The 11,300-nt window shown below is 46.6% G+C and overlaps 1 protein-coding gene across 1 annotated transcript in view; it reads right to left on the bottom strand.

The window, feature by feature from the left end:
- Window positions 1-2,047: 2,047 nt before the first annotated feature.
- FAM184B (family with sequence similarity 184 member B) overlaps window positions 2,048-11,300 on the bottom strand; it is a 149,802-nt gene continuing 140,549 nt past the window's right edge. Inside the window, exons 14-18 of the mRNA XM_017958608.3 lie at window positions 10,318-10,464; window positions 7,446-7,563; window positions 5,900-6,004; window positions 4,249-4,448; window positions 2,048-2,444 (exon numbers count right to left, since the gene is read on the bottom strand). Of these exons, the coding sequence (XP_017814097.1) occupies window positions 2,351-2,444; window positions 4,249-4,448; window positions 5,900-6,004; window positions 7,446-7,563; window positions 10,318-10,464 (664 nt within the window). The 3' untranslated portion in view covers window positions 2,048-2,350. The remainder of the gene's footprint in view (window positions 2,445-4,248; window positions 4,449-5,899; window positions 6,005-7,445; window positions 7,564-10,317; window positions 10,465-11,300) is intronic.

Genomic DNA, 11,300 nt, shown 5'->3' with positions numbered 1-11,300 from the left:
AATGGCAGTTTGGTAATATCAAACAAAAAGCTTAAGTTTGTGTCCTTAAATGCCTTACAATACTCAAGGCATATGGCCTCAAGAAAAAATTATAGAAGCATGCAAAGATTTTGTTAACAAAGATATAATCATTGCAGGGTAGAATTTAGAAATTTAAGAAGATCTTTCAGGCGCCTGCAACAAGAAAGGAGTCAAAACAGATGTACAGTCTTAATTAGTAAAATTCTCTTCCTGCCCGGGGATCACACCTCTAGGACTGTGAGTGACACATTTCCATTGTTTATAAATTATCCAGTATAAGTAAGATATTTTGTTAGAGCAGTCTGAACGAACTAAGACACTCTAAGCAGGAAACTCACAAAAAATATTTGGTAATGAAAAACAATATGGCGTGTTAATGTATGATGACAAGTGTTTGTATTTAAAAATGTATTGGGGCCTCTTTTTGATTAGGCAGTAAATTTACCTTTAATATGTAAGTTTGTTTGACAGTTATAATGTGTAATCAGCTTTTTTTTTAAGGTGATGTGATTGAGGTTAATGTGAAGTGAACTTTCTATTTCCAAGCTGTCTTCATCTCATTTTACCTTTCTGTGGAAAATCAATACAAGTCAACTATTTTTATTGCCCAGTTCAAAGTTTTATTTAAAGAGCAAAGATTTGACAATGCATAGAATTAACATTGGTTTGTGGGCCACCTCCTGGGCCAGCACCAAAGACTGAAAAAATATTTTGCCCCCTAAAAGTTGTACTGAGTCTTGTCAAATCACCTTGCTCCATCAGAAGGTGAGACAAATCAGTGTGGACTGAGAGCAAGGACAGCACCGTGAACAGCCATTCCGGTTCCTTTTTATTCCACTGGGAATTCATGCAATGAAGAAGCAACACACCATGAGGCAAATGGCTCAAACCCAAAGACCAGAGGTTCAGGATATAAATATTTTTTTATCTGTAGAGATGGGGTCGCACTCACTATCTTGCCCAGGCTGGTCTCGAACTCTTGGGCTCATGCTATCCTCCTACCTCAGCCTCCCAAGTAGCTGGGACTACAGGCACCCACCACTGTGCCTGGCTAATTATTACTATTTTTATTTACTATTTTTATTTTTTTGTTGTTTTCTTTGGACTAATTATTTTTTGTAGAGATGGAGGTCTCACTGTGTTGCCCAGGCTGGTCTCAAATTCCTGGCCTGAAGCTCTCCTCCCACCTCACCTCCCAAAGTGTTGGGATTACAGCATGAGCCATGTGCACAGTCTAGAAGATCTTTGACTTCAAAGAACAGATAGTCTAGAGACCTTCACAAATGATCAAGTTGACACTACAGTCATTACATTGAGACCTGTAACTGGGCTAGGATTGGTTATTTACAGAAAAACCTTGTGGTACTTAATTCCAATTCATGTTAACTTATGATATCTTGCTTAATCCTTGCAAAGCCCTTTTAGAGGTAGGTGTCATCCCATCTATAATCTGCTGCTTGTCTTAGACCAAGGAAGTGAAAATAGTCAGTCCAAGCATGCTACCATCCATTTCTGGTAGGTTTGGTTTGTTTTCTTTTTAGTTGACTTTCCTGTTTATTTTAACTTTTATTCATCTTCCTATTGAGGTTAGATGTGCATTTTGGAATTGCATCATTTTACATAGAAACAGCTTTCCAGTGGAGTTGACTAGCATCCTAAGGACAAGTACAACCACTTTTAAAGTAGATCATGGAAATCACAAAGTCTGATATTCTACAAAATGGAGTATGATGTTATGGACACTAGAAGTACAACGTACAGGTCATTAGTAATGCTAATAACATTTTCCTATAGATGCTTTTTAATAACACTGGTTTGTTTAATGTCAAGATATTTGTAATGAACTGTCACCATGGACCCATGGAACAATTTTTTTTTTTTGGAGACAGGGTCTCCCTCTGTCACCAGGCTGGTTGGAGTGCAGGAGTTCAGTCTTGGCTCACTGCAACCTCTGCCTCCCAGGTTCAAGTGATCCTCCCGCCTCAGTCCCCCAAGTATCTGGGACCACAGGCACACACCACCATGCCTGGCTAAGTTTTGTATATTTTGTAGAGACGGGGTTTCACCATATTGCCCAGGCTGGTCTCAAATTCCTGGATTCAAGCAATACGTCTGCCTCAGCCTCCCAAAGTGCTGGGATTACAGAGGTGAGCCACTGTGCCTGGCAGAGCAGTATGGAGTGTTAATGCCGAAATTTGTTTTAGCTCTTATATATAAATCATATTACAAGCATACTATTTGGTTGGTCGGTTTTAGTTCATTCCTTCAATCAGATGATTTAAAAGAAATGTTTTTCAAGTATCCTCTGTGATGTATCCCAAAGATTAGCTTAGAAAGAAAAGTACTTGGTAAACCATTCCTGGTGCGGAGAGCCCTGTTTCTGCTGGGCTTCTTTGGGCTGGGCCGTTTCACCACCTGGTGTCCTACAAACAAAAAAAGGTTTTTTATATGGTTTTGAAAATTATGCACGAAACAGCTTAATACCCACCATCTTTTCAGGGAAAGGTAACTGCATGTTTACTCTTTAGAAACACCTGATGGGACCGGCTAACATTAGTAGTGGGAAACAAGTTGTAAAGGGTGGGGCTGGGGAGGGAGTACCTAATCCTCATTTTGAAAACAGAAGGTTTACCATTGTTTGGTTCTCTGTTGTTCCTTTGAGACTCAGTGGTTGTAGCTCTGATAATTATGCAGGATTAACCAAACCTACAGATTAAGAGACTTTATTTTTATTTTTTGAGACAGAGTCTCCCTCTGTCGCCCAGGCTGGAGTACAGTGGCATGATCTCGGCTCACAGCAACCTCCAGCCTCCTGGATTCAAACGATCATTGTGCCTCAGCCTCCCGAGGAGCTGGAATTACAGGCACATACCACCACACCCAGCTAATTTTTGTATTTTTTTGTAGAGATGGGTTTTGCCATGTTGCCTATGCTGGTCTCGAACTCCTGACCTTAGGTGATCCACCCACCTCCACCTCCCAAAGTGCTGGGATTACAGGCGTGAGCCACTGAGCCCAGCCTGATTAAGAGACTTTAGAATTCCAAGGTGATAGGCTGGGCTCAAGCCTGTAATCCCAGCACTTTGGGAGGCTGAGACAGGCGGATCACAAGGTCAGGAGATTGAGACCATCCTGACTTAACACGGTGAAACCCCGTCTCTACTAAAAAATACAAAAAAAAACTAGCTGGGCAAGGTGGCGGGCGCCTGTAGTCCCAGCTACTCGGGAAGCTGAGGCAGGAGAATGGCGTGAACCGGGAGGTGGAGCTTGCAGTGAGCCAAGATTCAGCCACTGTACTCCAGCCTGGGTGACAGAGCAAGACTCCATCTCAAAAAAAAAAAAAAAAGGCCGGGCGCGGTGGCTCAAGCCTGTAATCCCAGCACTTTGGGAGGCCAAGGCTGGCGGATCACGAGGTCAGGAGATCGAGACCATCCTGGCTAACATGGTGAAACCTCGTCTCTACTGAAAACACAAAAAAATTAGCCAGACGAGGTGGCGGGCACCTGTAGTCCCAGCTACTGTGGAGGCTGAGGCGGGAGAATGGCGTGAACCCGGGAGGCAGAGCTTGCAGTGAGCAGAGATCGCACCACTGCACTCCAGCCTGGGGGACACAGCAAGACTCCGTCTCAAACAAACAAACAAACAAAAAAGAATTCCAAGGTGATACAGTAAATCTTGAGGAATGTTAGTAATGATACTGAAACTATATTGAAGATTTCTGTGCCAAGTCCTGTGCTAAGCACATCCTATGAATTAATTCCTTTAGTCTCATATCAGTCTGATGAGATAGGTGCTGTATTATCTTAAATTTAGAGGGAAGGATATGGAGACCCGGAGGTCAAGTGACCTGTCCAAGGCCACACAGCTGAGAATGAGGAAGACTAATTTGAATTCAGACCTCCAGGCCAGATAGAGTCCACCTTTTGTATAACCCATGCTGAAGTTTTCAGCTAAGTGATTCAGTGTCCCTTGTCTAATCATCCATGGAAAAAGGCCTTCTGGAATTTGGTACCAGGAATAGTACCCCTTCCAAAGAATGACATAATTCCCTTCTCTTACAGTCTTCCCTTTTGGCTAAATTACCATTTTTCAAAGGCAGGGCTTGTTTTACTACTCTTTATATCGCCCAAATGCCGGGTAATTAGCAGGTGCCAGAAAGAATCCTAATTTCCCTCTTGTCTACAGGGAAATACAATAAGGGCCTCTGCCCCCAACACCCCCTACAACCTTGTGGCAGTTTTTGCATCTGTAGACTGGTTGGGTTTGTAGGGCCGGCCACAGCTGGGGCTTGGGTCCAAGCTGGGTGATTTAGTTATTGGAGGGGCATTAATCCTGGAACTCAGATCGCCACTCAGAAAGTTCTTTGCATAGGAAGCGAGGTTCGGCACGCTGACCACACGGCTGGGCACGTCCTCCATCTTCTTTTTCTGTTTGTATTGATGGAAATGTTAGTGCAATGCAATGCAAAAAACAAAACAAAGCATCATTATAAAAGCAAATAATGCTCACCCAATCAAAATTGTATCGGAGAAGCAGCAACAATTTCATTTATATACTTAACATGCTATTTTTTAAAGCACTTTTCCCTCCAATCTTCATTTTGTATTATAAATAAATATGTATGTTCACAACCTCTTAACCAAAACTTCTGGAGATGGATGTGTTTTGCAACTCAATTTTGTTTAAGATTTTAGAAGGTCATATAACACCCCCAGCAGGGGCTGGGCCCACCCTAGCCTCAAATGCATTCACATTTCTGGAGTGAAACTTACATTTTGTCATACTGAAGGATACATAAAAACTACACGCGAGATCACATTAGTTAGGTCACAAGTGTATTGTCCTGTGAACTATTTTTAAAAATACTATTTTTTGTTTTTAAAATGGAGTCTTGCTCTGTCGCTGAGGCTGGAATGCAGTGGTGCGATCTCACCTCACTGCAACCTCCGCCTCCTGGGTTCAAGCGATTCTCCTGCCTCAGCCTCCTGATTAGCTGGGATTACAGGCATCTGCCACCATGCCCAGCTAATTTTTATATATATATATATTTTTTTTTGGGACGGAGTCTCGCTCTGTCGCCCAGGCTGGAGTGCAGTGGCGCGATCTCAGCTCACTGCAAGCTCCGCCTCCCGGGTTCACGCCATTCTCCTGCCTCAGCCTCCCGAGTAGCTGGGACTACAGGCGCCCGCCACCACGCCCGGCTAATTTTGTATTTTTAGTAGAGATGGGGTTTCACCGTGTTAGCCAGGATGGTCTTGATCTCCTGACCTCGTGATCCGCCCGCCTCGGCCTCCCAAAGTGCTAGGATTACAGGCGTGAGCCACCGCGCCCGGCCAATTTTTATATTTTTAATAGAGTTGTGGTTTCACCAAGTTGGCCAGGCTGGTCTTGAAATCTGACCTCAAGTGATCCACCCACCTCGGCCTCCCAAAGTGCTGGGATTACAGGTGTGAGCCATTGCTCTCAGCCAAAAATACTATTTTTCAAGAACCTTTAGGATTTTGTGATAGTAGATAAGAGAATTGGATGTGAATATGCTCATTGTGAAAAATTCCAAAAATATGTACAGAAGTGGAAGATTTTTACTCTTCTTCTCCCTCCCATCACCTAGATAGAGCTATTCTTAATACTAACACATACTTATTCTAGAAAATTTGGAAAATACAAAATCCCATAAAAAATAAAAACCACACATAATCTGCCCAGCCAGATACAAACACGGTTAATACTTTGGACCAGTCCTTGTGGGTTTTTTTTTTTTTTTCCAATGAATATTTTTCTGAGTGTACACCAGCCCATAAATAACCTGTGGTTACCTTTAAGAAAAACGAAATCAATGGAATTGTGTAATGCATTAAAACCAGTAGAACCAATTTACCTTCATGGAAGGGGTCAAGTATCCCGGGTGAGGATTGAAAGAGAAAGACCGATTCCGGTGGGACATTGCACTGGGGAATGCTGCATAGTGAAATCTTCTCTCTTCCTGGAAAACCAATACAACTGAGTCTAAGTGAGCCTAACCACACAGCACTGGGTTTGACTTGAAGGAAGATGGCTATGAGGGCAGAATAGAGAGAGAAGGGAAGTCCAGAGGAGGAAGGGGAAGTCAGAATCAAGCTGCCAGACACTGAAGCTTTTGAGGAAGCACCTTTGCTCTTTGTCTTTTATGTCCCCAGCCCCTCTTGTAAAGAAAAGGGCAAGCTTATGCTTGCCTGGAAATTGGAAATCCAACTGTTCTTAGCATGTGAAGGTAACCTACTGCAGAAAGGTAGTAATTAAGGCAAAGAAAGAAAACCCCCAGGTATGCAAAGGATTTTGCCTGCCTTCTTCCTTTTTGTGACATTTGTGTTGTCTAACATATACAAACAGAGAGAGGGTAATGAAATCCATCCCCCACTTCACTTGTTATAACAATATGGCCAATCTTGTTTGTGTGTATCATTTTCCACTTTTTTCTCTCCTGCTGTATTATTACTAAATTTCAGTGATTACATAATTTTCTCTGTAAAAACATCGATATGTAATTTCTAAGAAATAAAGATTACTTAAAAAAAAAAACCCATGATACCTTTGTTCACACTTAGCAAATGAGCAATAATTCCTTATCAATGCCACCTAATTTTCAAAGCACAGGGAGATACAGAAGTGAGGTGGGCGGGCAGGAGCAGGCAAAGGGGGAGACATTCCAAAGACATGACCAGCAGGCCTTGGTTGGATACTGAATCAGAGGGAGCTGGGTTCTTTTCAAGGGGTCTAGGGAGTGGCTTTGCTAAGTAGAAAACAGGTGGTCATGTTTACAAAAAGAAGATCAATAAAAACACTGATTCTACTACAATTCAAACCTAAGCCATTGTAGATTTTCTCAAATTCTGTAAGTTAAAAAAGCAATATTAACATGGGGCAGATGGCTGCTGGACTTGGGAGTAAAATGATTTTTTTTTTGCCTTCTATTTTCCTGTATTAACTTTTTAGTGCATATGTCTTCTGTAATAATAGAAGAGAAAGGATTTTTTCCCCCCTTTGAGACAGAGTCTTGCTCTGTCGCCTAGACTGGAGTGCAGTGGCGCTATGTTGGCTCACTGCAACCTCCATCTCTTGGGTTCAAGTGATTCTTCTGCCTCAGCCTTCCTAGAAGCTGGGATTACAGGTGCCCACCACCACACCCAGCTAATTTTTGTATTTTTAGTAGAGATGGGGTTGGCCAAGCTGGTCCCGAACTCCTGACCTCAAGTGATCCACCCGCCTTGGCCTCCCAAAATGCTGGGATTACAGGCTTGAGCCACCGCACCCGGTCAGAAAGGATTCTTTATAAGGCAAGATGTTAGGGCACCTAGAGAAATGCTGGGTGCAAGTGAACGCCCCTCCCAGAGGAGCTCGCAGTGCCCGGCCAGGCGCGTGGGCGAGGCGCCCCCTGACAACCTCACCGTGAGCTGCTTGATGATGTCCTCTCTCTCCTTCAGGCGAGTCTGCAGGCGGCCTATGAGCTGAAGGTCCTCTGGCCTGGACACTCCCTTCCCTGGCTTCTCTCCGGAATCTTTCAGTCTGTTTCAAGCAGGCATGCAGTCAAGTTCCCCTTATGGCAATTACTCAACAGGAGGGAGATGGGCACACATGTGCCTCAAAGCACACGATGGGAATGCCATCCTGTGTTCAGCCTGGCCAGGGAGGCTCAGATAGCAGCAAAAGCTTGCCCAGGACCCGCCGGGGAGATGACTTGCAGAACCCAGGATCCCAGCTCTGTCAGGTCCCCTAAGGCTGCAGGGCCAGGAAGCAAAGTCCCGTGTGTGCAGCTAGATGGTGCACTCAGCGGGGGCTTCAAGAGCCAGGGATGCTACTGGGAGAACGGCCTAGGGCAGGAAAATGCCGCGAGGGTTCTCTTAATGCTCTGTCGCCATCTGCTGGCGGACACGGAGTGCAGTCAGTGGCTGCTACCCACGGCTTTTTTTTTTTTCTTTTTTGTTTTTTGAGACAGAGTCTCGCCCTGTCGCCCAGGCTGCAGTGCAATGGCGCCATCTCGGCTCTTTGCAACCTCCCTAGTTCAAGCGATTCTCGTGCCTCACAGCCTCCCGAGCAGCTGGGACTACAGGCGCGTGCCACCATGCCCAGGAAATTTTTGTATTTTTAGTCGAGACAGGGTTTCACTATGTTGGCCAGGCTGGTCTGGAACTCCTGACCTCGTGATCCGCCCTCCTCGGCCTCCCAAAGTGGCGGGATTACAGGCTTGAGCCACTACGCCCGACCCCCACTGCTTTTTCAGCCTGAAGCCAGAGAGGAGTTACTAGGTGGTGGGGAGAGGAGGACTGGGGCTGCAGATAATCTACTGACTAGAGTTGGTAAGAGCCCAGGGCTTTGGGTGAGATGACCCGGCTCTAATACTGGCTCTGCTTTTTTCTTGACCTTGGGCATCATTTCACCTGTGTGTGGGCCTCAGTTCCCTCTCTTTTAAAGTGGGCATGAAACTGGGTGGTTGTGAGAATTCAATGTGATAATGGGAGCCTGGCATGTAGTAAGTGCTCCTTAGACTGTAGCTGGTAAAAGCTTTCCTGCTGGCTTTTGGATGATTTGCATTGTGTTGGAGACAGTGGAGATGTTTTTAAGAGCTCAGGCTAAAGGTCACACAGGTGACATTTAAACTCAATTAATGCTGCCTGACCTTGGGCAAGCGGCTTCACCTGTCTGGACCTGGCTTGCTGCCATCACATCCTAAATGGTCTTCTTGCAGTCACCCCCTCCCCCTGTTTCTTCTCAGCAGTCAGAAGTGACCCTGTGAAAAGGCAAGTCAGGCATGTCACTCCTGCCCAGTGCCTTGTGATGGCTTCCCAGGGCACTCTGAACACATCCAAACTCCTTCCCAACAGGACAGGGGTTCCTTCACCCAGCTCCTCTCCTCCCCTCCCCCTCCCTCTCACTCTGTTCAGCCACACAAGCCTTTGGGCTGTTTTCAGGAGCCTGAGGCAGCCCCAGCGCCCTTGCACCTGCTGTTCCAGCTGCTTCTAATGCTCTTCCTCCAGATGCCTCAGGAGTGCCCTCACCTCCTTGTCCTTAAATAGCACCTCCTCACAGAGGCCTTCTTTTGCCCACCCTTGCCACTCCCAATCCTGTCTTCTAGCACTTTCACTGCCTGGTATAAAGTTAACTGTTTGCTTTTTTTTTTTTTTTTTAGACAGGGTCTGTTTTGTTTTGAGACAGTCTCTCTCTCTCTGTAGTCCAGGCTGGAGTGCAGTGGTGCAATCACGGATCACTGCAACCTCAACCTTCTGGGCTCAGAAGATCCTCCCACCTCAGCCTCCCAAGTAGCTGGGACTATAGGCACACACCAGCATGCTCAGCATTTTTTTTTTTTTTTTTTTGTATTCTTTGTAGAGACGGAGTTTCACAATGTTGCCCAGTTTGGTCTCGAGCTCCTGGACTCAAGGGATCCACCCTGGGCTCAAGCCTCAGCCATGCAAAGTGCTAGGATTATAGGCATGAGCCACCAAGCCCAGCCTGTTTGCTTATTTCTTATCTGAATCTTCAGCAGAATTTGTGAGCCTATGAGAGCATTGTCTTTGTTTTGTTCCCTGCGGTGACTCCAGAGCCTAAAGCAGTGCTGGGCATACAATGGTTCCTTAACAAATATTCATTGAATGAGTACATGCAATATGTATGCATGAGGGACCGGTGGGAAGAACAATTCTACCCTGAAGTACTGTTGTGAAGATGGAATTAGATGATACAGATTAGAACAGAGCAAATGCTCATAACTGAGCAGCCCTGATCCTTCTGATTTCTTCCAAGTGTGAGGGTTAAACCAATGCTCATCCTCACAGATTCCCAGTGCCCTGCAGGAAACGGGAGCACAGCCTCATAAAATGAAGGGAGACTGATGAGCCCCTGGCTTGTTCCCTGCACCCATCCCCTACCCAGAACTTGCTCTGTTGCTGAAGCTGGAGTGCAGGGGCCTGATCTCCACTCACTGAAAGCTCTGCCTCCTGGGCTCAACTGATCCTCCTGTCTCAGCCTCTGGAGTAGCTGGGATTACAGGCCTGTGCCACCGCACCTGGCTAATTTTGTGTTTTCAGTAGAGATGGGGTTTAGCCATGTTGGCCAGGCTGGTCTCCAACTCCTGAGCTCAAGTGATCCGCCTGCCTCGGCCTCCCAAAGTGCTAGGATTCCAGGCGTGAGCCACCGTGCCTGGCCAGGACCCAGGACTTTCAATTTGAAAACCAGGAAAGCCCAGGGCCACGGGGGTGACTTGGCCACCCTACTGAATGGCACACTTGCTAGTCCCTCCCTGGGGCCCAAGGCCTCACTTACTCGGCTTCCAGGGCAGCCAGCCGGGCCTGGAGCTGGGCCTGGGCACTACTGAAGTCTGCCACCATGGCCTGCATCTCCTTCCGGTGTTCCTGGCGGAGCGTCTCCACCTCCCTGGTCCGCAGGGCTTGCTGAGTCTCCTCCAGCAACCTGTGGTGGACGAAAGCACAGCCAGGCTTGCCCAGCTCCGGGGACGGCGCCCCTTGGGCTCTGGGGTTTATTCCCCTCGTTGCTGCCCAGTTTGGGAGACCTCAGTGGGGAGAGGTTGTGATCTGAGGACACCTGTGATAAGGAGAGCTGAGGTCTCCGAGTTGTGGAGTCCATGACAAACCCCCACTATGGGACCCCTTCTCAGCACCCTCCCATCTCAGAAGGAGAAACCTGAGCATGGGGACAGCCTTCAGGCGGAAGCGATGGAGAGCAGCCCTACAGGGGAGCCCCAGAAAACACGCTCTTCACTTGGGGCAGGCGGGAAGGCAGGAGGCCGAGATTCTCTATCAGTATCGCCTGAATGCTGGGACTCTGAGACCCGGGAGACCAGGTCTTTCCTAACAACTACAATGCAGTGGAAAGCTTCCCTGAACTTTGTTTTTTTGTTGTTGTTTTTGTTTTTGTTTTGAGACAAAGTCTTGCTCTTGTTGCTTAAGCTGGAGTGGAATGGCGTGATCTCGGCTCACTACAACCTTCGCCTCCCGGGTTCAAGCAGTTCTCCTGCCTCAGGCTCCCAAGTGGCTGGGATTACAGGTGCCCGCCACCAGGCGCTGGCTAATTTTTTGTATTTTTAGTAGAGACGGGGGTTTCACCATGTTGGCCAGGCTGGTCCTGAACTCCTTACCTCGGGTGATCCACGTGCCTCAGCCTCCCAAAATGCTGGGATTACAGGCATGAGCCACCACGCCCAGCCATTCCCTGAATCTTTATCCCTCACCTTTATCAAAATAGGTGGTTATGAAAATTAAATGGAGCCGGGTGCGGTGGCTCATGCC

This window comes from Papio anubis, chromosome 3 (genome assembly GCF_008728515.1).
Source record: "Papio anubis isolate 15944 chromosome 3, Panubis1.0, whole genome shotgun sequence".
Taxonomy (NCBI): domain Eukaryota; kingdom Metazoa; phylum Chordata; class Mammalia; order Primates; family Cercopithecidae; genus Papio; species Papio anubis.
The sequence above is the reverse complement of the archived record's forward strand: the minus strand, read 5'-3'. Positions and strand labels throughout refer to the sequence as shown.